Below are 27,630 nucleotides of genomic sequence, written 5' to 3'. Positions count from 1 at the left end.
GTATGTATGCATTTCTAATGGATATTAGCAATGGGATTTCTGGGTCGAAGAGAGTGTATACTTTGAAATGTGGTAAATGTTGACAATTGGTATTACAAAGAGGCTGTGTTAATTTACACTCCACTCCTACCATCAGTGTAATGAGCGTGTCAGTTGTTCTGTTTTCTCTCCAACATGCAGTATTATGTGTGTTATGTGCTTTTTCATTTTAGACTTTCTGGTGGGTAGGTGATGGTATAATATTGTAATTTTAATTTGCATTTCCCTGATGACTAATGCATCCAATCATTTTTTTTTCCCAGTAGTCATTGCCTACCTGGATATCACCTCTTGAAGAGTTCTTGTTCAAATCTTCTGCCTAGTTGTTCTGTTCTTTTAAAAATGATATCTAGAATTTACCTATATATTGGAAACAATGCTTTTGTTGGTATATGTATTGCAAATAGTTTCTCTCCAACACTCTTTACCCTCTAAATGCACTCCCAGCACTCTCCAACAACTCTTTACCCTCTAAATGGTATCTTCTGAAGACGTTTTACCATAATATTGTCTTTATAGATGATCCTATGTAGGTCCAGGTTAAGAGGTCTTTCACACCTCATTTTTTTTGAAGGTGATCTCCTGTGTTGTATTCTAACAGCTTTATTGCTTTATGGGTCATATTTAAATCTAAAATCTAGCATGAGTTGCTGTTTAATGTGCTATGCAATAGAGGGTAAGACTACAATTTTCCACATGAGATATCCAAATCACCCAGCCACATTTGTCATACTGGCGGCCTTTCCTCACTCCTCTTTGGTTTCTCCTTTGCCATAATCAAGATTCTTCGTATGTGTGATTTTGTTTCTGAGCACAAATCTATTCCATTTGTCTGCTTATTTATAGTGTATTGTTACTATAATGTCTAGTTAAAATAATTTAATAATAAGCCTTTATATGTAGTTTTTCAAGGTTGTCTTGGAACTTAGGACCCTTTTCACTTTTATTTAAATTTTAGGATCATATTTCCAATATACACACAACCACAATCAAACTATACGAAAAAATTTTAATTTAAAAAAGACTGCATTAAATTTATAAATTTTTTTGTTTGTTTTTTGTTTTTTTTTGGGGGGGGGTTTTGTTTGCTTGTTTGTTTTTGAGACAAGGCCTCAGTCTGTCACCCAGACAGTGGTGCAATCTCGGCTCACCACAACCTCTACCTCTGGTGCTCAAGCAAACCTTCCACCTTAACCTCCAGAGTAGCTGGGACTACAGGCACGTGCCACCATGCCTGGCTAACTTTTTATTTTTCTTATTACTGTTTTTAAATTTTAGTGAGATGAGATCTCACTATGTCACCCAGTCTGGTCACAAACTCCTGGGCTCAAGTGATCCACCTGACTTGGCTTCCCAAAGAGCTGGAATTAAAGGCATAACCCATCATGCCCAGCCCAGTTAATTTCTTACATTGACTGAGTATATAGCAATCTTATTAATTCAATCTAATAGTTTCTAGTTTGATTCATATGAAATTATTCAATGTTTATCACATAATCTTGAATACTGGCATTTTTATTTATTCCTTTCCAATTGTTGGCAATTTGCTTTCTTTTTATTGCCTAACACTGGCTAGTTGTTCTGTTAACATGTCTAATAAAAATGGTATTAGCAGTCATTTTTTGCTTCTCATTCTAATGAAAATCACAAAACATTTCAATATTTGACTATGAATATTTTGTAGATTCTCATGATCAAATTAACAACATTAGTTTATTTTTCAAGTTTGGTGAGCATTTTCTATAATGATTAGATATTGACTTTTATCATTTTTTCACTTATTCAGATATTCATTTAATTGTCAATGTATTAAGTTACATTTATTACTCTTTTCAATAGTAATCCAAATGTGCCTTTACGTGATAAACTCACATTGGATTTATATGCATGCTTTATCAAACCGATTCTGTCCTAAGAGAACTCTAAGAATTAAAGTTTTAGGGTAGATCCTAATATATTTGAAATGAAAATATTTTTTTTTCACATTTTAGTTTATAACATATAACTTTCTAAAAAACATATAAATAATGGTAGTGGTATAATGGTTACCCTTATAGACAATATTTGTTGGTATACATGGTATTTCTACCAAATTTTACGATATTCTGGGTCATAGAGTAAACCTCAAATGATTACAAAACCTTGAAATGGTTTTGAGTTCACTGTTAATTTTAACCCCAAGACAGAGGAGAAAGCAGTCAGCACAATGTTAGAAAAAAATCTCCTCAATATATTCAGGGTGTTTCAGGCTCTTATGCTGATGATGTGCTTAATGTCTATTTTAAATGTGTAGTCTTTTCTGATGTACTTGTTGATATTCTCCCAACTTTTTAAATCCCCTTCTTAAAAATATAATGGGCATAGAATGATCCAGAAAGAAAGATGGAAAAAAAAAATTTCTGCTTCCCTTCTTAATATCTGTTGTTCATTTTCAATGCAAATAAATTTTAAAGTTAATTTGATTTCAACTTCTGTATAATGATGAATGAAAAGTTCTATTTTGACTTAACGTCATATTTTATTACATCAATTTTTCAAGGTTGAGGAAAGGAGAAATGAGTTGTTGACAGAACAAAAAGAAAACAAGAAAAAGCTAAACAGCTCTTTGACTCCTTTCAGATGCAGTTGTCACAATAAACACAAAATAAATAGTTAAAAATTATTTTAACTATTATCAGTCAGCAGAACATGGATTATACCCAGGAAATCTGAATGCCAGTTTAAACAAATTTTAAAAATTTGATACACTTAACAGTTCAAAACTAAAGAACAATAGATTATTTATATAATCACTTCCTCTACTAATATGACAGAAAACCATAATTAGCAATATAAATCCAAATTATTTTTATTTTATTTATTTATTTATGTATTTTTTGAGACAGAGTCTCACTCTGTTGCCCAGGCTGGAGTGCAGTGGCAAATGATGGCTCACCTTAGCCTCAACCTCCCCGGGCTCAAGTGATCCTCCCACCTCAGCCTCCCAAGTAGCTGGGGCTCCAGGCATGTGCCACCACACCTCACTAATTTTTGTTATTTCTAGTACAGATGGGATTTTGCTATGTTGTCCAGGCTGGTCTCAAATCCCTGAGCTCAAGCAATCCACCGTTCTCGGCCTCCAAACGTGCCAGTATTACAGGTGCGAGCCACTGCACCTGGCCGGTATCCTTCTATCTATATAGAATAATGCATGTTTCATTTATTCGTGCATATTTGTATTTCCACAGAATCCTTCTTCCTCAAAACATGCAGATAAATTATCATGATGCCAGAAGAATTCTGGGCAGCATATCTAAGGACAGCAGGTTATTCTGTCACCTCCTTTCTCTGTCGCTCCTCCTAAGCCATTGAGGGAAATAGCAAATCACTATTTGCTATTGGTATAGCTATTGTATCAACTAACAATTGCTGTATCTACTTATAAAGCAGGGCTCCTAAATACTTAGGTTAGCATAGAATCCTTGATATGGTTAGGCTTTGTGTCCCCGCCCAAATTTCATTTTGAATTGTAATCCCCAGGTGCTGAGGGAGAAACTTGGCAGGAGGTGATTGGATAATGGGGGTGGTTTCCCCCACGCTATTCTTGTGACAGTGAGTGAGTTTCCATGAGATCTGGTGGTTTTATAACTGTTTGGCAAATTCCTCCTTCGTGCACTCTCTCTCTTGCCTGCTGCCATATAAGACTTGCCCGCTTCCCCTTCTCCCATGACTGTAAGTTTCCTGAGGCCTCATCAGCCATGTGGAGCTATGAGTCAATTATACCTCTTTTCTTTATAAATTACCCAGTCTAAGGCAGTTTTATTTTATTTTATTTTTTTGAGACGGAATCTTGCTCTGTTGCCCAGGCTGGAGTGCAGTGGCATGATCTCGGCGCACTCTAAGGCAGTTCTTTATAGCAATATGAAAATGGACTAATATAATCCTCATATTAACATAGTCTATCCAAAATTTGAGCATAATTTGCTAGCCATTAGCAAACATTATGAATGCACAGTAACAGAAAAACAATGACAACAACAGACTAGCTAGTTCTTTCACGCTGCACTCATGCAGCTGACTCCAGCAATAATATATTGAATGAGAAAGGGTTTGCGGGAGGAAGGGGAAGGGGGAAAGGGAGAAGCAGCACATCACAATAATACATCAAAATTGTTTTGATACTCATTTGTTAATAGTGTTTAGATAAGATATAAGGATATACTTTTCAATTAGTATTTGAACAATTGCTTACCTCTTGAGGCCCTCTCTATCTCAAAAATTTTCTGCTTAAAGTATATGGAAATAATACTCTGCCAAGTTGAGGCAAATGCACATCTGGATTTGCAATACCAAACAAATTTCTACCAAACTTTATGATATTCTGGGTCATAAAGTAAACCTCAAATGATCATCCTTCTGCTCTATCAGTCTATCTATCCATTTATCTTCTATAATTTCTCTATCAATTCATTTGTCTGTATAACAACCTATTTACAGTTTATCTCAAGAAAGTTTTCTTTGTGGAAATACTGAGGTTCATTTTTCTTAGTGTCTGATTGATTCAATACATTCTCGTTATGTGCCTATTCTGTGCCAGAAATTGTACCAAGCACAAGAATATAGAGGTGGGTGGAAAGCTATCTTGGGCAGTATCAGCACATGGCACCCAGTTTAGTTAAAAAAAAATGATGTAAAAAGAATTTTAATTATAATGTTAATAATTGGTACAAAGAAATAAAACTCAGTTTTTCTTTCTGGTCAAATTTGCAATATGAAATGATCCCTCTGGCAACTATAAGAAGAATGAATTAGAAGATGCAGAAGTGGGTATTACAAAGTCTGGTATAGAAGGTTCCTATTATCTTGACACCCTTCTTTCACCAGCCCTCATTACCAGGATGCAGATGTGAGGGCAAAGGTGGTTCTGATCTATTATTACTCAGCAGTGGGACTGATGCCTTTGAGCATATTTTCTGATCTGTTGCCTAGATTCCAATTTTGTTTGGTATCTTAAAGGTTTACTTATTTATTTGTCTCTTTCTTCTAACACTGTAAGCTCTGTACAGCATAGTGCCAAATACATGAAAAACAATAGTTGCTGACTAAATAGGTAAATGAATGAATGTTCTTTGCCTAATAGATCACATCTTCTGGACCTAACTTCTCCTGAAACTCAATGCACATTTTGGACACTGATTTTGTCCACCAAGATGCTCTTACTAGGGCGAGGCTCAGTCACAAAATTAGTTTTCATCTGTTCCATAAACTATTCTAAAGTCCTCATTCTCATTCAGTCCCTGCCTTCTACCTTCTCTGATTTGAGGTGCCAGTATTATTTGTGCTTAAGACATCCTGAGTGCAAACAATTTTTGATAAACATTATATAACTGTACTTAGCACCACCATTATATAATAGTTTACATTCCTATAGGAAATCATTGTGATATAATAAAATGTGATCTATCCATCTCTCTACAAATTCTTGCTATTTCTAATGATGTTTGCCTATGATTATATACTACAAAACATTTTTACATTCTATGTGCAAAATGGTTCCACAGAGGCACAGTTGCATATCTTGATTTATTGAGGAGTTACATGTGAAATCAATATAGACAATATGTTATAAAAAGTGCAAAAGTGCTACTAATCTGACGGGTAGTATGAGCTAGGATAAGAATCGTGATAATGCTGTGTGCTTCTGCATTACTTAAGCTGCTCATATCCACTGCACTCCTATAACTCAAAATAGCCATGCTTATTTAAATGTAATTTTCCAACATAAATGTATTCCTAGACTGAATTATTTATGCCTCTGTTCACAAACAACATTTCAATACATTATAAAGTCGAGTTGGATGAGAATATTTGGATGAAATATCATTTCATTAGCAGCATTTATATGAGATATTCAAGGTAAAAGTAGGAGGCTCATCATATTCATCTCTTCATTTACTCAAGAATTTAGCAGAGAAAATGTAAATGAGTCAGTTGTCAGTCTATTAGCAGCATTTTAAAAATAAATGATTGTACATTTGTGAGTATAAAAGTATAAACCTATTAGGACTCTGGCCACTGTCTTCATTGTGACACGTGTAGTTCCTGATTTCTGTGGACTGGAAAATATTAAAGTGAAAATGCAATGAACTTAATGCCTTTCTCAATGTGTATACAGCCATAAAGCTACAGTCCATTTTACAGAGTAGCAATATTGGTAAATATTGTTTCTGTATTTTATTCAATTTGAACACAGCCTGCTTACCAAAAACCATCTCTTGCCAATGGACTTATCCTCAGTAAAAATAATTACACATCCTTAGAAAAAATTTCATATATGGGAAAGAATATCCTTTTTCTACCATCTATAGCACTTACAGGCCTCAATCAGGATACAGACTGTGTTTTCCTAACATAAAAAGGAAAATTTTTCTGCTGTCAGTGCTATCAGCCAGACATCTCGCTTTTCTCCCAGATACAAGTTGGGATACTGCTCTCCCACTCCCATAAAGCTTTCTGTGGCCATGTTACTGGTTTGTCATTGTAGTACAAACAAAAGAGAATTCTATTACTTGCAGTTGAAAGCTTTAAGGACCAGTGAAAAATTTACTACTCTCTGGCTTTTTCCTTTTGACATAGAGACCAGCAATGATCAATATTCTAGGTTATTTTTCATTTTGAGTACCAGAGTGGTAATATCACGGATATGTAGCATGAATGAGGAAAAAAAGCATCATGGTATTAAACCACTGAGGGTTTTAAAGTTATTTGTTACAGTAGAGTTACTTATCTTATACCAATTGATAAACCAATTGACCTAAATATTCCCTATCCTCATTTCCCCATGGATCATTATGTATCCTATGTAATAGGAAATATTACCATGCATCTTACTAAGGACTCCAGTCCTTACTGCACACCAAATAATAGTTCTAAGTAACGAACAGCCCAAAGAGAACTCAGCGATAGCTGTGCCAGAAGTCTCTGCATTGCATTCCTAGGCCTGAAGCCAAGGTGTCATCCTACTCTAGCTTCTATGCACCTGGTCAATTTTAGAAAGAGTTATAAGAGAACCTGTGTTTCCTTCATACACCAGGATTATTAAAAATATAGCTCCAATCAGTCTGTCTTATGTTAAAAATGGTAGTCATAAAATAAGAACTTAATAATTCACCTTTGAGAGTTTGAAAGGGTAGTAAAACAAGAACAGAAGAATAGAACACAGAAGCAAAATATCCAATATTTTTAAAAGCGTTAACAAATATTCACGTTTCATAAATCACTCAAAACTTCGTTTTAATGTGTGTTTTAAAAGTATATCAAGAAGAAATTTAAAGATTATTTAAGGACTTGTGAAAAATCATTGTAGGAATTGAAATAAATATTAGTTGAAGGGAGGAAGCAAGGAATAAAAGAATAAGAAAATAAAAGAAAGTACGTGTGTGTGTGTGTGTGTGAGAGAGAGAGACAGAGAGAGAGAGAGGGACAGAGAGAGGGAGAGAGAGAAAGGAGTTAAAAATGTATCTCTAGGTATTGAATTTACCCTTCCTAAATAATGCAGTTTTTCCAATCACTTGAATCAGGCATCAATGTGATTTGCACTGTCTCTTTTGCTATAACAGTGTCCTTGGGGTCTTACCTTTCTACATAATCCAGTAGCCGGGAACAGTGATTTGAAGCAGGAGCATCATGACCTCCTACTGCATAAAGAAAACCATCACATGTGGCCACTCCGACACCCCCTCTCCTCTTACACATGGGAGCACACATGTTCCACTTATTTGTATGAGGATCATAATATTCCATTGAACTCAAACAGGAACTTCCATCACGACCTCCAACTGAATACAACCTAAAAACACAATTGGAAAGATGTGATTTAATATTATAGTCTGGATGACAAAATATAGAAAAGAAAAGGTCCTTTAAAATAAATTTTCACAGTATGAGGCTCAAATGTGTTGGAAATATATTACTTTGCAGGGAGATTTTGTTAAAGATAATAAATGATCACATATACTAGAAATTTCTATTTTTCTATAGAAATTGCAGTATACTAGATGAAATTAAGACAACTATAATTTTAGCCTCTATTTCTAAAAACTTGGATAGATTTAAATTGCATACTGCAAAAATAAGTATTAGCATATTAGTTTAATAAATATTAAGAAATGGCTATTAAAATACAGAATAAAATATAAGACAATGAACATAAACAGGAGAAAGGCATTATCCTGCTTGTTGATAAGCAAGTGATTTGGCAGTATGTAACACATGCCTGTACCTTGTGTTCCATCCTCACAGTTTAGAACAATAAATAAATGTAATAAACTAAAAGTATTATCTTAACAACAACTTTCTTAGTGCCTATACTATAGCTAAAGACAAGACTTTACAGGAAAAAAGAATGCAACAATGTTAGTATGATTGAAAATTGCTGAAGTTTACTTGATACACTCATCTTGCTATAATTTTATTAATGAGAAGTGTGATAGAACCCCCGAAAATAAGTTATGCATCATAAATGATACTAACATGATTTGAATACATTGTCTAATCCTAATAAAATAGTCCTTCCCCATTTAATCATAGTCATGATTTCATCACAGCAAGGCACAGCGTTGCATTTATTTACATATCCATTTGCTCACTACATATTTTTGAATGTTCAGTGTGTGCCACACATTGTTAAAACTTTTATTGATATGTCCATGAACAAATCAGGAAAAAAAAATCCATGCGTTCAATTCTACTGAAGCAGGGACAGACATAATATACAAAGTAAACATAAATATCATTTACTGCTGGGGAAGGTTCAAAGTGCAAGGGACATAGAATCCAGAAGCAGGATCAGTAATGCAACTGGTGAGGGTAGAGATTGTGGATACAATTTAAATAAGTAACCAGAAAAGGTCTCACTGAAACCTTTTGCAAAAAAAAACTTGGAAGAGAGTGGTAGTGGTTGGAGGTGAGTTCAGGAATATCCGGGGAAGGAAGATTTGAGGATGACTAAATAGTGAGTGAAAAGTTTCAGAAGCAGGAAGGAAGCCAGGGTGGCTGGGGCAGAGACTGAGGTGAGAGTGGTGGTTGAAGGTGAATGGCAGCTTACAAAGGGCATGTAGACTTTTCTCCTGAGTACAACAGGAAGCCATAGTGGTTTTTGAATAGAGGGAGAATATGATTTGTTTGTGTTTTAATAAGATTAGATGTGTGAAAGGAAAATAAATCCTGGGACTCCCAAATCACTAAAGCCAAAGGGAAGTCAAGCTGGGAACTCCTTAGGGCAAACCTGCCTCCCATTCTATTCCTAGAAAAGATAGCTACTAAAGGCTGGGCGCGGTGGCTCACGCTTGTAATCCCAGCACTTTGGGAGGCCGAGGCGGGCGGATCACGAGGTCAGGAGATCGAGACCACGGTGAAACCCCGTCTCTACTAAAACTACAAAAAATTAGCCGGGCGTGGTGGCGGGCGCCTGTAGTCCCAGCTACTCGGAGAGGCTGAGACGGGAGAATGGCGTGAACCCGGGAGGCGGAGCTTGCAGTGAGCCGAGACTGCGCCACTGCACTCCAGCCTGGGCGACAGAGTGAGACTCCGTCTCAAAAAAAAAAAAAAAAAGATAGCTACTAAGATAAAAGTAAAAAAAAAAAAAAAAAAAAAAAAAAAAGCTATGTGCCTCCCTCACAAGGAATTTCCTTGTGGACAAAGGACAGCAGACAGAACTCAAGGTCATCCCTCTGCTCACAGAGATAAGTGAATATCTGAGTGCCTCCTTTGGAAAGGCTAGTCAGAAACTCAAAAGAATGGAACCACTTGTCTCTTACCTACCTATGACCTGGAAGCCTCCTCCCCATTTCAATTTGTTCCACCTTTCCGGAAGGAACCAATGTATATCTTACACATATTGATTGATGTCTCGTATCTCCCTAAAATGTATAAAATCAAGCTGTGCCCCAACCACCTTTGGCACACATTGTCAGGTCTCCCGAGGCTGTGTAACGGTCATGAGCCCTTAACTTTGGCAAAAAAAACTTCTTAAATTGACTGAGACCTGTCTCAGATATTTTGGGTTCGCAGATGAAATTTTTTCTTTACGGCCGGGCGCAGTGGCTCACGCCTGTAATCCCAGCACTTTGGGAGGCCGAGGCGGGTGGATCATGAGGTCAGGAAATCGAGACCATCCTGGCTAACACGGTGAAACCCCGTCTCTACTAAAAATACAAAAAAAAAAAAAATTAGCCGGGCGTGTTGGCGGGCGCCTGTAGTCCCAGCTACTCGGGAGGCTGAGGCAGGAGAATGGCGTGAACCCGGGAGGTGGAGCTTGCAATGAGCAGAGATCGCGCCACCGCATTCCAGCCTGGAAGACAGTGAGACTCTGTCTCAAAAAAAAAAAAAAAAATTTTTCTACTATTTTTTCTACTATGGACAATATATCCAATATAATATATTTATAAGTAGACAAATCTATAATATTCAATTTCTAAATACATGCATAGGAAGATAGTATTACTTAGCTTATAAATCAATCAGGATGTAGATTTACAAATTCATGCTCTAATATATAATAACTCTAAAATGTGGTACGTAAAATTATTTTAAGTCCTGGGAATGTTTTTCTAAAGCTGTTTATGTTTCTCATAATAGCTGCCATAGTGAAATATATCTGATTGCCCAAGTGTTCCCTTTATGTGTGTAATACCTCTTTGCTTGATTACTTGCAAGTAGTCTGCTCTCAATCTTGTGGTATGCTAAAATTAACCAATAGGAACATTTTAAAAAACAAGTATTGAACAATTTAGCTTGCAAAAGCACCCAGAAGTGAAATAATTATTCACTTACAAGTTTTTAATCATTCTAAACACCTTATGAAATCTGAACCTCACTTATTTCTGTTTCATTTAAATTGATGATTTAACTCAAAAGAAGTATGGAATAACTCTAAGATATTAAAATGTAACTAAATGTATTTTGCAGGGACTTTACTTATGGGAATCTTTCTGTGAGACACCTAGCACAGCCCTCGTACATAGTTTATAAATAAACATGATATGAACTTCTTATTCTCTATTGTTTTAAAGGAAATGTTTACTTCAAGCTGCTTTATTCATAAACATTACTCTGATAAATTATACTATTGAGTTATTTGAACCAAATATTGTTGATAATTAATAATAAAATAGTTCTAGGCAATAATAGATCACACATTTTCTGTTTCTGAAATTATTTCAAAAATTATATGTAAATATATACCTAAATTTTCATTAAAAAGTAGTGATGACATACAACCTACCAAGACTAAATCATGAAGAAATATGAAATATGAACAGACCGATATCTATCTAATCTAGTATCAAACTACACATAGGTCTGTTCAGATTTTGGATATTGAATCGGTAATCAAACTTCCCAACAAAGAAAAGTCCAAGAGCAAACAGATATATGAATAAATTCTCAACAGCACCAACCATCAGAGAAATGCAAATCATAACCACAATGAGATATCACCTCACTCCAGTTGGAAAAGCTATTACCAAAAAAAAAAAAAAAAATGCTGATGAGGATGTGAAAAAGGAGAAACTTTTATACATTGTTTATGGCAATGTAAATTAGTAAAACCATTACTAAAAACAGTATGATAGTCCCTCAAAAAATTACAAGTAGATTCACCATATGATCCAGCAATCTCACTACTTGGTATATATTCAAAGGAAATGAAACCAGTATATAAAAGAGACAGCTGCACTTCCATGTTTATTGCAGCACTATTCACAATAACCAAAATACGGAATCAACTAAATGCTCAACAATGGATAAATAGATAATGGAAATGTGCTCCATTTGTTGGAACACAATGGAATACTATTCAGCCATAAAAATAATAAAATCCTAATATTTTCCATAACATGGATGAGCCTGAAGGGACATTACGTTAAGCAAAATAAGCCAGGCACAGAAAGACAAATACCACATTATCTCACTCACATGTATATTCTAAAAAGAATGTCTCATAGAATTTGAGAGTAAAATGGTGGTTATCGGAGACTGGAGAGAACTAGTGGTGGGGGTAGATGGAGAGAGGTTGGTCAATGGGTACAATTTTGCAGTTAGGAGAAATAACTTTTGGTACTCTATTGCACATTAGAGTGACTACAACTAACAATAATGCATTGCATAGTTTGAATAGCTAGAAGAGAGGATTTGAATGTTCTCACAACAAAGTAATGATATATGTTTAAGGTGATTAATATACTAATTACCTAATTTGTTCATTAGACAATATATACAAGTATCAAAACATAGCATTATAACCCATGAATATGTATAATTATTAGGTGTCAATAACAAAAAATAAAGCAAGCCCAGGACCAGATGACTTTACTGGTACATTCTCACTGTAAATCAAAAATAAAATTCTAAGGCTCCCAATGATATGAACAGACCCTTCCTCTTGGCCAAGGGCACTCCCAAGTTAACCTGAAAATCTCATTCAGGCCATGATGGAAGAGGAGGTTGGACATGCCTCATTAAACCCCTCCAGCATTAACATCAACATACCTTAAGTCTGATATGAAACATTTACAATCTATTCTCTCTGAATGCTGCTACTTGGAGATTTCATCTACATGATAAAACCTAGGTCTTCACAACCCCTTATCATAACCCAGACATTCCTTACTGCTGATAATAACTCTTTCAGCCAGTTGCCAGTCAGAATTTTTTTTTTTTTTTCGAGACGGAGTCTTACTTTTTGCCCAGGCTGGAATGCAGCAGCATGATCTTGGCTCACTGCAACCTCTGCCTCCTGGGTTCAAGCGATTCTCCTGCCTCAGCCTCCCAAGTAGCTGGGACTACAGGTGCCCATGACCATGCCTGGATAATTTTTGTATTTCTAGTAAAGACAGGGTTTCACCATATTGACCAGGCTGGTCTCAAACTCCTGACCTTGTGATCCATCTGCCTTAGCCTCCCAAAGTGCTGGGATTACAGGCATGAGATACCGTGCCTGGCTGCCTGTCAGAAAAATGGAAAGCCTGCATATGACTTGGAAGTCCCCAACCCTGCCTTGGAGTAGCCCACCCTTCCAGATTGAACCAATGTAAATCTTGCATGTAATGGTTGATGTATTATGTCTCCATAAAATACATAAAGCAAGCTGTAGCCCTGATCACCTTGGGCACATGTCATCAGGACCTCCTGAGGGTATGTTATGAGTGTGTCCTTAAACTTGGCAATGTAAACTTTCTAAATTGACTGACACCTGTCTGAGAAATTTTGGGTTCACATCACAAACACTTAAAGAAGAATTAATGCTAATTCTTCTCAAGTTCTTTCATATACTGAAGACAGAACACTTCTGAACACATTCTGTGAGGTTAGCATTGCCCTAATACAAAAGCCAGACAAAGACACTACCAAAAACAAACAAAAAAAACTAGAGGGTAACATCCCTATGAATATACATACAAAAATTATCATCATAATACCTGCAAACGGAATCCAACAGTACATAAACCATGACCAAATAGAATTTATACCTAGGATGCAAGGATAGTTCAACAGAAAAATCTTGATTAAAGCCATACATTGGGCCGGGCGCGGTGGCTCACGCTTGTAATCCCAGCACTTTGGGAGGCTGAGGCAGGCGGATCACGAGGTCAGGAGATCGAGACCACGGTGAAACCCCGTCTCTACTAAAAATACAAAAAATTAGCCGGGCGTGGTGGCGGGCGCCTGTAGTCCCAGCTACTCGGAGAGGCTGAGGCAGGAGAATGGCGTGAACCCGGGAGGCGGAGCTTGCAGTGAGCCGAGATTGAGCCACTGCACTCCAGCCTGGGCAACAGAGCAAGACTCCGTCTCAAAAAAAAAAAAAAAAAAAAAAAATAAAGCCATACATACACCACATGAATAGAATAAAGGATAAAAATCACATGATCATCTCAACAGATGCAGAAAACGCATTTCACAAAATTCAGCACACTTTCATGATAAAAACTCAACAAATTCGGATAGGAAGAAATGGCCTCAATAAGAAAATTAAGATGCTATATATTAAACCAAATTTGCCCAGTAAAAAATCTATTATGCAGGAGGAATAAGTGAATTAATAAATATTCCACATATTTTTTTTTGAACTCCAGAATATAAAAACATGTTATTGATACATGCAGGAGGGAGAAAGGGGGAAGGTCCCTTGAGAATCTCCAGCCTGTTCACTGTGTGGATGGGGTGGAGGCTTGGGAAGCTCTTACATTTGCAGGGGGGAAGAGCCTGGACTCTCCTGTTCCTGGGTGGGGACTTGGGATTCAATCTGTGAGATGGGGACCTGTTAACAGAAACCACCCTTGCTTTGCTGAGTTTTTTTCCTTTTCACCCAATAAATTCCATTGCCTTTCATCCTTCAAGGTGTCTACGTGCCTAACTTTCCTGGCTGTGTGATAAGAACCGATTTTTTTTCTACATTTTGATTATTTACTGGTTACATTAAAGAAGTTAAACACTTAGCCTATCAGCATATTTTTTCACTAATAGCATATATAAACATATATTTTATTTGCAAATAGCAAAGTTCACAGGTTATAATATAACTTATTTCTTTGATGTAAGTACACATTTTATGAATCCTCCCCCAATAAAAATCCAGTAACATAGGGATTTTAACACACAAGAAGTTTATGTAATGCCTTGGTAAATATGAAATAATATTTGGCAGTTCTTTTTGTAAAATAAATGCTTTATATCTGCTGCTATTTTATAAATTACTAACTAAAGCTCCATTGTCAGTGGTGTCTTTCATTTAGTATATGGTGTGTCCTATGGTGTGTTCTTTTCATGTCATTCATAAATTGATATGTCCTCAGATTAAAAGTGTAATTATAATTTTAATAACATAAAAAATAACAATACTAAGACAGTTAATACTATCAAGGCAAAATTACTTGAAAATACACTGAATTTTTTCGCAAGAAAGACCTTCGAAAAAGACATGAGAAAATAGGAATTTGTGTAAAAGAAATAATATTGTTATTTTGGACTACTTCATGGATCCATTATTAAAACCAATAGATTTCAATACTTTCAAAAAAATTAAAATATGTACTTTTGAATATATGCTACCAACCAGCATTGTCTGCAATCCATTTATTTGTGAATATAAATTAAGTGTGAATTAGGCCAAGAACGAGAATGTAAAAATAAGTAACAATACCTATTACTATAATTATTCTTAAAAGCATAAAAATAACCAAGGCATTTAAATAATGAACTCTGAGCAGTTCAAATCTATGCTACAATATACACACAAGTTTTCAGGAATAATTATCAGGTCAAACACAGTGGCTCACGCTTATAATCCCAGCACTTTGGGAGGCCAAAGTGGAAGGATGACTTTAACCCAGGAGTTCAAGACCAGCCTGGGCAACATGGCGAAACCCCATCTCTACAAAAATTACAAAAATTAGCTGGGTATGTTAGCACATGCCTGTAGTCCCAGCTACTCAGAGGCTGAGGCAGGAGGAACACTTGAACCCAGGAGGTCAAGGCTACAGTGGGCTGGAATCATGTCACTGCACTCCAGCCTGGGCGACCGAGCCAGACTCTGTCTCAAAACACAAAAACAGAAACAATCATCAAAGGTAATCTTCTTAGATCTCCCCCTCACCAGCTATTTACTCATAGTTTAAACTGATTCCCTGCTTCTTTCACTGAAATGACAAATTAGATGTTGGGAATTTGAAGAGCATAGAATAATCTGATGATGGAAGTCAATGCACTGGCAGCATAGGAAGTGACAGCTGACAGTTTCACAGCAAGAAAGGCAATGTGACATTTCCACTTTGAGTTGAAAGATGAGTAAAAATTTGTAAGATAAAAAAAACGGGGGAAGCTTTACATGCAAGGAAAGCATTATATGTAAGGACCAGGGGCATGAAAGGTCATAGCAGTTGATGAATGAAGAGTGACAGGTATGTCATATTGATGGAAGGGGTGGTAGTAAAGGAGGGGATGAAAGAGATGCAGCTTGTAGGATAAGAAAGTTAGACTTAAAATGAAGGGAGTTGCATGCCATGTTATGGAGTTAAGGTTTCATTACAAGGCAGCGAGTTAAGGACAGAAAAATAACATTCTTCAAAACCATCAGCTTCATAGTTCCATTTACTATAAATGTTGACCAGTATATCCTTGCATGCCAGGAATTGATAGGAGATCCAGAAATATTGTTGACTAAGTGCACTTTTCTAGGACCTTGCTGAGAATTGCAAGAATCTGAGTCTTCCCTGCTATTTTGCCTATTTATGTGTTTACCAGCATACAGATAAGTTTCACCTAACATTCAGCCACCAGGTTTCAATGTCTTGAGGCCTAGTTAGCAGGTGCTCGTCTAAGTTAGTGCCATACATTTTATATTCTATTACATACAATACAGCAGCTCAACAAAACAAATCCTGTACTGATTAGGATATGTGTTTGAATGTGTGTAAACATAGTTTTACAAGTGATGAGACCCAGGCTGCATTGCTAGAGTATGAGCATTGTCAAGAACTGTGAAGAATCAGAAATTCTTTTATTTTTACTTTTATTTTTATTTTTATTATTATTTTTTATTATACTTTAGGTTTTAGGGTACATGTGTACAATGTGCAGGTTCGTTACATATGTATCCATGTGCCATGTTGGTTTGCTGCACCCATTAACTCGTCATTTAGCATTAGGTATATCTCCTAATGCTGTCTCTCCCCCCTCCCCCTACCCCACAACAGTCCCCAGAGTGTGATGTTCCCCTTCCTGTGTCCATGAGTTCTCATTGTTCACTTCCCACCTATGAGTGAGAACATGTGGTGTTTGGTTTTTTGTCCTTGTGATAGTTTACTGAGAATGATGGTTTCCAGTTTCATCCATGTCCCTACAAAGGACATGAACTCATCATTTTTTATGGCTGCATAGTATTCCATGGTGTATATGTGCCATATTTTCTTAATCCAGTCTATCATTGTTGGACATTTGGGTTGGTTCCAAGTCTTTGCTATTGTGAATAGTGCCGCAATAAACATACGTGTGCATGTGTCTTTATAGCAGCATGATTTCTAGTCCTTTGGGTATATACCCAGTAATGGGATGGCTGGGTCAAATGGTATTTTTAGTTCTAGGTCCCTGAGGAATCGCCACACTGACTTCCACAATGGTTGAACTAGTTTACAGTCCCACCAACAGTGTAAAAGTGTTCCTATTTCTCCCCATCCTCTCCAGCACCTGTTGTTTCCTGACTTTTTAATGATTGCCATTCTAACTTGTGTGAGATGGTATCTCATTGTGGTTGTGATTTGCATTTCTCTGATGGCCAGTGATGATGAGCATTTTTGCATGTGTTTTTTGGCTGCATAAATGTCTTCTTTTGAGAAGTGTCTGTTCATGTCCTTTGCCCACTTTTTGATGGGGTTGTTTGTTTTTTTCTTGTAAATTTGTTTGAGTCCATTGTAGATTCTGGATATGGTACTTTTTAAAGTGCTTTACAGGACAGTGAGTGGGATTTCACTAAGCTACAGCAATACATTGGTGACTGCTTTTCTTTCTACTTGCTAAGAAATGATGGTGTCTATTGCAAACTCCTCTTGACACTTGCTACTATTACAACACACAGCTGGTAAATGAGGTTGTGAAGCCTGATAGGGTCTACCTACCTCTATTTATTAAAACATACCCAAATTTATGAAAAGAATCTGACAATTGTAAATATGCGAATTAATTTAGATCAATTCATCACATATCCAAACTTGGCGGAGTTCACCAACCCAAAACTGTCAGTTCAACCTTAATCCCTCCGTATTTCCTCTGCTCCCACTCTACGTGTTTTATAATGCTGCAACTTATTTGTTATTGTTTTCTAGTTCCTTTTAGTATAATGTAAGCTCTCTGAGGGCAGAATTTATCTGTCTTCTTTGATACATCATCATGACCAGTACATGTTTGTGAAATTTTTAAAAAAATGAATGAAGCACTTGTTTTTAATTCTAGAAAAAATAGTGATTTATCTGTGGAAACTTATCAATGAAAAAGCACCTGTTTAAGTTCCACTGAAGCAAGACTTTGACAAATGGCAGGGAAAATTATTAATTATGTGTCTCAGGAACACAAAAGTAGGGAAGAAAGAAAGATTAATTTTAACTGAGTGGATTCAAAAAGGGTTCACAGGAAAGGTACAGATTAAACTATGCTTTGGATGGTAGAAAATATAAATAATCTTATTTTGGTTTTAAGCAAAAGCAGATCTTAATATATTTTAACATTTCTTGACACTATTGTTTTCAAGTACAATAAACTCAGTCCTGTTAATACTGATCTTGCCACACAAATCTTGCACATAGAGAGCTAGACTTGGGTTTGTTTATCAATCTAGAGAGTTTTCAAATGTATTCAAAGACCAAGTGAATATTGACCAGGAAACTAAGTGGACAGTGAATAGTGGACAGTCACAAGTTAATAAGAAAAAGCAATGAAAGGGGAATCTAGATAGAAACATGAGTAAGTGAAAAGGCAAAGGGGTGGGGACAATCTAGGTAGGTTCAGGGAACTGGAATGATTTGGTGTGGCTGAGACATCAGGTGGTTGTAAGGCAGGTGTCAAGAAAAGAGAATGGAGAAAGAAAGTGAAGTCTAAGCCATTAAAGCCACTATATTCCAGAATGAAGAACCTGGAAGTGACCATGCTCAAATACGGCACCAAAATGAATTGTTGAAATACATTTTAATTCTGAGGCATAATTTATTAAATAATACATTTCAACAACTGGCATATATCTTAGCCAGTCAACTATTGTGATGAAATTCTACTAATTGTACAGTTTCCTTGAGCAATTAGAAACAACTCTTCAACCAGAGTGAATATTTATAAAATTGAAATGAAAACACATCACTGCCCTTTTTTTAAAAAATATTTGCAATATTTTTACCTCAGCCAAGTTACTATATGATCTCTCTGGGGCCACTCCCTTTCATTATGTTCCTGCCAAACTTAAATTTTGCATTTTATATTCAAGGACTTGATACAAATTTTTCTTTCTTATTAGAATGATTCCCCCCATTACATATCCATTCTGGATATCTGATAAATCAATCAGGTCCCTTAAAAATCATCTCTTTCAGTATGTGAATTAAAATTCTCCTGAGCTTATTAGTAGCCCCAACTGAGATTCAGTAAACAGCAATTTCTTTTGTCTTTCTTTCTTTTTTAATGTATGAGTCTAAGATTAATTAAAACATATACAATTTTGGGTGCCACCTTTGAGAAGAAGAATACCAAAATTTGAATAAAAAATAGAAACAGAATATTGGAAGGCACTATTCAAGTGATGGACCTTGAGGCTTAAGGCACTGTGCTAGGTATTAGGACATAATAGAAAAACAACAGACAATGAATCCTGCTTTCATGATGCTTTAAGCCATCTGTGCTTCAGACTGAACAGAAATTACAACTGCCTTGTAAAAATTATGTTTTTGTTTGTTTGATACAGAGTCTCTGTCGCCCAGGCTGGAGTGTGCAGTGGCGCGATCTCAGCTCACTGCAGCCTCCGCCTCCTGGGTTCCAGAATTATTAACATGAAGCTTTGCATGCCTGTAATTCTAGCATTTTGGGAAGCCAAGGTGGGCAGATCACCTGAGGTCAGGAGTTGGAGACCAACCTGGCCAACATGGTGAAACCCCGTCTCTACTAAAAATGCCAAAAAAAAAAAAAAAAGCAAAGCATGGTGATGCATGCCTGTAATCCCAGCTACTTGGGAGGCTGAGGCAGAATAATTGCTTGAACCCGGGAGGCAGAGGTTGTAGTGAGCTGAGATTGCGCCACTGCACTCCAGCTTGGGTGACAGAGCGAGACTCCATCTCAAAAAAAAAAAAAATAACATGAAGATTTGAATGAATAAATGAATGAATGAATGAATCCATTTTGCCATAGTAAATCATGAAAGAAACTCTGTTTTTATATGTTTTGCAGATTCTTAAGGGGGTGGTACTACATATTTATTAAAATTCAAGCCTACTTATAAGATGTGTTCAGGCAGAATCAGTATCTGTTTGTGAGCTAAGAAAATTTTTTAAAAATCACAAAAAGACATCTTAGCTAGAATGTAAAGTGTAAAAGAATCAAGCCAAGACAGCTACCAAAGAAGAAACAAAAAGAACCACTAATGTATATATTGTTTGGGGAATCTGAGGTTATATTTGGCCAAGCACCACACATCCACGTTTATTCACTTTTTTTTGTATTTTCTTTATTCACCAAGTAAGTCTGGCTGTGCTGGCATATGTACCCCTTAGCTTAATCTGTCTTACTAGAGGACTCACTAAATTTGTTATATGAAATTAATGCAATTTTGGTCTTGAATCCGTCAGAACACACTCATTAATTTTAAGCCATAAGCCAATTTCTTGTTTTTTTTTCCACAACAAATAATATCATAAATAACCTAAACTTAAGATAAGTGTTCATTGTTTTTTATTACTCTTAATTGGAAAAAGTGTTGAAAATAATATTTAGGGAAACAACAGCCAGGTTAGAATGACACATTAGTGTTATGTGATAGCGAAACAAGGGGAAAAAAATCACGTCAGCAGAGGTGAGGGAAAAAACAAAAAAAAAATGTAAGAGGGTGGTGTTAAAACAATTTTCTGCTATGGGTCTGAAGTAAAAGGTCATTTTCTAATGATTATGTTTCTGTCTGAGTAACACAGGAAAAGTACCCAGACATTAACAGCCAGTCATCAAACCACAGAATTTTAAAACCATTAAATCACACCCAGGGGGAAGAAAAAGATGCCAAGTAAAAGCTCTACTAATTCAATTTAAAGGAAAAAAAATTCAAGTAAAAAATGGAACCATTCAAAACATTTTCACAGAATAGAATTAAAATTCATATTTAATTAAAATGTAAGCAATTTTGGCAATGTAAGAATTAAAAACTTCAAAAAGTATTGATATCACACTCTGATATTTTTTATGAAGAATGATACTAGAGCAAAACAGGATTTCTTAATATATGATGTATGCTAGCTGACCAAAAAATACAAGGACAGGAAAAGTAATCTGAATAGTGATTTCTATGTATAGTCAATTTAAAAGGGGCAGTAGAAGAAAGATGTTGATTTCCTGCACCCATTAACTCGTCATTTAGCACATGGATACATATGTAACAAACCTGCACATTGTGCACATGTACCCTAAAACCTAAAGTATAATAATAAAATAAAAAAAATAAAAAAACAAAACAAAACAACACAACAAAAAACAAACAAACAAACTGGATAGACAATTTAGTCATAACAATGGCTTCAGATTGTACCCCCAAAAACATTTTGAATTTTGAGGAGGAAGTACAAACTTTTTAAGCTGTTGTCTCTCAGGTCTGCATCCTCTCCTGTATTTTCTGCTTTTGAAATAAGGGCTAAATCTCTGAAAACCGCTTTTCTGAAAACCTGGTTCCCTGTTAGGATCTGACATCAGTGGGTGGCAGAGACTGAAAGACTAGAGGAAAGTAAAGGGTCTTGGTTTTTTGTTTGTTTGCTTTTTTTTTTTTCGTGTGAGTGTCACCCCATCCTTTTCTCACTGTAGCAGCACTGTAGCAAGAGTTGTTCTGTAGCACCAGACACACTTAGTTTGCAGTTTTTCTAAGACACGCCATCGGCTTCATTGAGACTACTCTAAGCCATTGACACCAGCAGATTGGCATCCTCTTCTCAGAGCTCTGGGTCCCCGGTCTTTCCTGCTGAGACTAGCTCCAGCTAAGCAGTGGCCCAAATAGCAGTTGACTGAATTTCCGTTCATAGGGCCCTTCCCCAAGCTTCTAAATCTTAATCATTTTAACCATGTCTTTTAGTTCTCCACCCCCAGGAGAGGTAGCTATTATTGTGAGTTAATTAAATTACAATATAGTATTATTTTGTTGATTTTTGGTTAACTAGTAAGTTTTTTTTACTTACTCAACAAAACTTTATATTTAATATTAAAATACCTTTATTTAGAATGACTGATAAATGACTGTTCTGATTTCTGGCTCTTGACTGAATGTTAACTAATATAAACATAGTAAAAACATCTATAAGAATAAAAGTTTGGGTTATAAAAACACATATGAAAGATAAAAAAAAAATCACTGAACTTACATATCTCCCCCACTCCCCCAAAAAAATAGAATATAAGTAAAATGAAGTTACATATGTATCCATGTGCTAAATGACGAGTTAATGGGTGCAGGAAATCAACATCTTTCTTCTACTGCCCCTTTTAAATTGACTATACATTTCATTCAAAATGAAAGAGAGAACACACAGAAACAGAAACAGAGAAAATTTTGAAAATAAACTTCAACAGAAGATATACAAATGACTAATACATATATTAAAGATGTTTGATCACATCAGAGATCTTTAATATATGTATTAGTCATTTGTAGATCAAAGTAGAGAATGTGATAGCACTAGTCATCAGAATGGATAAAGATAAATAAAAGACGAGTCGGATGTTACCAAGTCAGTAGGGCATATGGAGCACTCAGAATTTAAAAATCTGTTAGTGTGTGGACAAATTAGGAAAACCACTCATAAACACGTTTGAGCAGTATCTACTAAAGCTGAGCACAAGAATAAGTAAAGCCTAGTAATTTAAGTTCTAGGTCTACAGCCAGCTAAAATGTGTATGTACATTCACCAAAAGATATACATAAGAATATTCATAACTGCATTATTCTTAATAGTCAAGAAGAGGAAATAACTGAAATATCCAACTACACTCAGTAGTTGAGTGTAGGAGAATGAATAAATTAAACTGTAGTATAATAATTGATATAGTTTGGATATGTGTCTCCACCCAAAGCTCATATTGGAATGTACAGCCCAGTGCTGGAGGTGGGGCCTGGTGGGGGTAATTGGGTCATGGGGGCAGATTTCTCATGAATGGTTTAGCACCATCCCTCTTGGTACTGTCCTTACAATAATCAGTGAGTGCTTATGAGATCTGGTTGTTTAAAAGTGTGTAGCACCTCCCACCTGTATCTTTTGTTCCTCCTTTCACCACATGATGTGCCTGCTCCCCCTTGGCCTTTTGCCACGATTGTAAGTTTCCTGAGGCCTCCCCAGAAGCCGAGCAGATGACAGCATCATGCTTCCTACATAGCCTGAAGAAGTGAGAGCCAAGTAAAGCTTTTTCTTTATAAATTTCCCAGTCTCAGGTATTTCTTTATAGCAATGTGAGAATGGGCTAGCACAGTAATAAAGAAAAATAACCTCCAAGAACAACTATTAATACTATAATTTGTTAAATTCTGAATTTAAAGACAAGAGTAAGCAGAACTAAGTCAAATGAAAATTATTAAGAAAATAAGAAAGAAAATAAACATAGCCTCTGTGTATGCTTGTTTGACTAAAAAACAAAACCATATAATGACACTGGCAAATGCTATGACAAGATGAAATTAGTGATAATACTAACAGAGAAAAATAACAAATTAGGACAATCACAATATAGAATGAAGATATAGCAATACTAAATAAATGATTTGTGGCAGTGATGAAATTAGAAGTGATATGTGACTGCCATCTGTTAAATTTTAGATTATCAGTAAAATAGAATATTAAAGGTACCATATATAATAGTGTACATAAAACTTCTACTGTCATTTCTTTCTCATGCTCAAGAAAATACACTTCTCATGATTAAAGTCAATTATAGCAGATAAACTGTAGAAAGCTTCTTCATGCCATAATGTTATGCTAAAATAAGATTTATATCACAAAAATGTGAAATCATTTATAAGCAACTTTGATGCAAAATCACAGCTAGAATATGGAATTCAAAAATTAAAGAATTAATGCAATATGAGCAAGTAGGAATTACTTAGATGTGTAATATGATTTATAGTTAGAGTATTTATGCAAATTACCACATAAACAAATCAAATAAGAAAACAATCATCATCTTGACAAATTCATAAAATGTATGTTAATTTTAGAAAATAAAATTTCCACTATGGAAACTACAGACAATAAAATACTGCCTTTAACCTTAATCAATATATGTATCTCAAATAACAACTGATATCAGAGACTATAAAGCACTATAAAGGTTTTCCAATTAAAATAGATAAGGATGCCTGATATCACTACTATTTAGGTAATCATTCTAAAAATATAAACAATACAATAAGGAAATAAATATATACTAAGAAAACAGAGAAAAAGTTTCCTTACTAGTTTATTAAATGTTTATCTTTCTAGGAAACTTATTATTATAAATTGAATAGTAAATATAACAAACATATGCATTTGTTAAATGGTTATATATAAATTATCTTTTATAATTTAATTATGTAATAATGTATAAATAGATATAAACACATAATATGTAAAATATTAAAAAATATAAACATGAATAACCTCAGAAAGAATAACCATGCCAAATTTAAACAGCATTAAAATACAAGGAGAGTAATTTTAAAAGATAAAAGTACAACTATCTTCTCAAAAGAAAATATTAATATTTCAAATTTAGAGATCCCACATCTTTCTCAAATTAATCTGTAAATGTTTATTTACAGGGAAAATTCTAAAGGGATGTTTAAGAGTGACTTTTTAAAATCTGAGAAATGTATACCAAAGTTTAAATAAAATAATTGAGAGGATAATGAACCAAAAGAAATTTTGAAAATTATTATAAGGAATATGCCTTACCTTTGCATTAAACAAAATATATAATGTGAATATGTATTCATTGTATATGTGTATCTGTGTGTATGCACATATACAGTGTTAAGTCACTTTTTATGAGCAAATTCAACAAAAACAAAGATAAACAAATGGGACTTAATTAAACTAAAAAAGTTCTGCACAGCAAAAGATACAATCAGCAGAATAAACAGACAACCCGCAGAGCAGAAGGAAATATTCCCAATCTATACCTCCAACAAACGACTAATATCCAGAATCTACAAGGAACTCAAACAAATTAACAAGAAAAAAACAAACAATCCCATTAAAAAGTGGGCTAAGGACATGAATAGACAATTCTCAAAAGAATGTATACAAATGAGCAACAAACATATGAAAAAATTCTCAAAAGCACTACTGATCAGGGAAATGTAAATCAAAACCACAATGGATTTAACCACCTTTCTCTTGCAAGAATGGTCATAATCCAAAAATAAAAAAAAATAGATTTTGGCATGGATGTGGTGAAAAGGAAACACCTTTACACTGCTGGTGGGAATGTAAACTAGTACAACTTCTATGGAAAACAGTGTGGAGATTCCTTAAAGAACTAACAGTAGGATTACCATTTGATCCAGCAATCCCACTGCTGGGCCTCTACCCAGAGGAAAGAAGTCATTATACGAAAAAGATACTTGCACATGCATGTTTATAGCAGCACAATTTGCAATTGCAGAAATATGGAACCAGCCCAAATTCCTATCAATTAGTGATTGGATAAAGAGATTGTGAGATATATATATATATATATATATATCTACACACACACACACACACACACACATACCATGGAATATTACGCAGCCATAAAAAGAAATGAAATAATGGGATTTGCAGCAACCTGGTTGGAACTGGCGATCATTATTCTAAGAGAATTAATTCAGGAATGGAAAACCAAACATAGTGTATTCTCACTCATAAGTGGGAGCTGAACTGTGAGGATGCAAAGGCATAAGAATGATACAATAAGAGGGAGTAGCCAAAATGGCCAAATAGAAACAGCTCTGCAATCAGCTCCCAGTGAGAAGAAAAATGGCAAGTGAATTCTGTATCTTCAATTGAGGTACCAATTTTCTCTTATTAGGACTGACTAGGTGGTTGGCTCAACCCACGGAGAGTGAGGAAAAGCAGGGTGGAGCGAAGGTCCACTGGGAGATGTACAGGGCACTGGGAGCTTCCTCTGCTAGCCAAAGAAGGCAGTGAGGGATTGTGCTAGCCCTCTTTGAAAACCATGCTTTTCCCATGGATCCTTGCAATCCACAGATCAGGAGGTGCCCTTGTGAGCCCACACCACCAGGGCCTTCAGTCACAAGCACAAAGCTATGCAGACTCATGGTGGCTGCTCGGGTGGGCAGCTGCTGGAGCAGGCACTGGACACAGGAGTATTTGCATACTTTTGCTTTTGGAAACTCCAAAAGCAAATGAGGCAGGAGATCTGTCCACTCCCGTGGGAAGGAGGCTGATGCCAGGGAGCCAAGTGGCCTCGCTCCCACGGAACCCCACAAGCTAAAACATACTGGCTTGGAATCTCTGGCAGCCAGCACAGCAGGCTAGAGACTGCCTAAGAAGATGGGTTCCCAGAGAGGGAAGGGCTGCTGCCATCACTGCGGCTCCACTCAGCTATTTCCCTCTGCTGCTGGTGACAGCAAGGCTGGGCGGTCTGGACTGGGAGCAATTTCTCACAGGGGAACACAGTGACTGGGTCAGTTCGTGGCCAGACTGCTTCTTTAAGCAGAACCCTGATCCACTCCTGCTCACTAGAGGGGGCCTCCCCATGGGAATTTCAGCATCCCCAGCCAGGGATTTATGAAGAGAACTCTGATATCCCTGAGAGGAGCCCGTAGGAGGAGGGGCAGCTGCAGTATCATGCATCAGTGGTCTTAGTCTTTTCTGGCTGCTGGCTCTGGAGAGTAAGGGCAGCCCAGACGAGGGGTATGTTCCCCAGCACAGCACACCTGCCCCACCAAGCTGCAGTCAGACTGCTTATTTAAGTGGGTCCTTGATCCTGCTCCTCCTGACTGGGTAAGACCTCCAAACAGAAGTCTCCAGACACTTCATACAGGAGTATTCAGGCTGGCATCAGGTTGGCGCCCCTCTGGGACAGCTCCATGAAGAAGGAGCAAGCTGCCATCTTTGCTGGTCTGCCGCCTCCACTGATGGTATCTCCAGGGGCAGGAGGGACCCAGGCAAAGAGCGTCTGGAGTGGACTCCCACCAAACTGTAGCATTCCTATGGAAAAGGGGCCCGACTGCTAAAAGAAAAACAAACAGAAAGCAACAACGACGACATCAATGAAAAAGACCCCATAAAAACCCCATCCAACAGTCAGCAGCTTCAAAAATCAAAGGTAGATAAACCCATGAAGATGAGAAAGAATCTACACACAAAAATGCTGAAAACTCAAAAAGCCAGAGTGCTGCTTCTTCTCCAAATGATAGCAACATGTCTCCAGCAAGTGCACAGAACTGGGCTGAGGCTGAAATGGACGAATTGCCAGAAGCAGGCTTCAGAAGATGGGTAACAACAAACTTCACTGAGCTAAAGGATTATGTCCTAACTCATTGTAAAGAAACTAAGAACCATGATAAAACACTACAGGAGCTGTTAACCAGAATAACCAATTTAGAGAGGAACATAAATTACCTGATAGAGCTGAAAGTCACAACAGAACTTTACAATGCAAACACAAGTATCAGTAGTTGGATAAGCCAAGCAGAAGAAAGAATATCGTAACTTGAAGACTATCTTGTTGAAATAAGGCAGGCAGATAAGATTAGAGAAAAAATAATAAAAAGGAATCAACAAAACCTCTGAGAACTATGAGACTGTGTTTAAAGACCAAACCTACATCTGATAGGGGTACCTGAAACAG

General features: G+C 36.3%; 1 protein-coding gene across 2 annotated transcripts in view; it reads right to left on the bottom strand.

Annotated features, from left to right (window-relative positions):
* The window catches only part of KLHL1 (kelch like family member 1), a 413,312-nt gene that overhangs the window by 11,440 nt on the left and 374,242 nt on the right, over nucleotides 1–27,630 (bottom strand). For both annotated transcript variants that reach the window (XM_055244557.2, XM_055244559.2), the window contains one exon: nucleotides 7,655–7,867. In XM_055244557.2, the coding sequence (XP_055100532.1) occupies nucleotides 7,655–7,867 (213 nt within the window). The remainder of the gene's footprint in view (nucleotides 1–7,654; nucleotides 7,868–27,630) is intronic.

The sequence above is a fragment of the Symphalangus syndactylus genome, chromosome 15 (genome assembly GCF_028878055.3).
Source record: "Symphalangus syndactylus isolate Jambi chromosome 15, NHGRI_mSymSyn1-v2.1_pri, whole genome shotgun sequence".
NCBI lineage: Eukaryota > Metazoa > Chordata > Mammalia > Primates > Hylobatidae > Symphalangus > Symphalangus syndactylus.
This window is presented reverse-complemented; position numbering and strand designations above follow the sequence as displayed.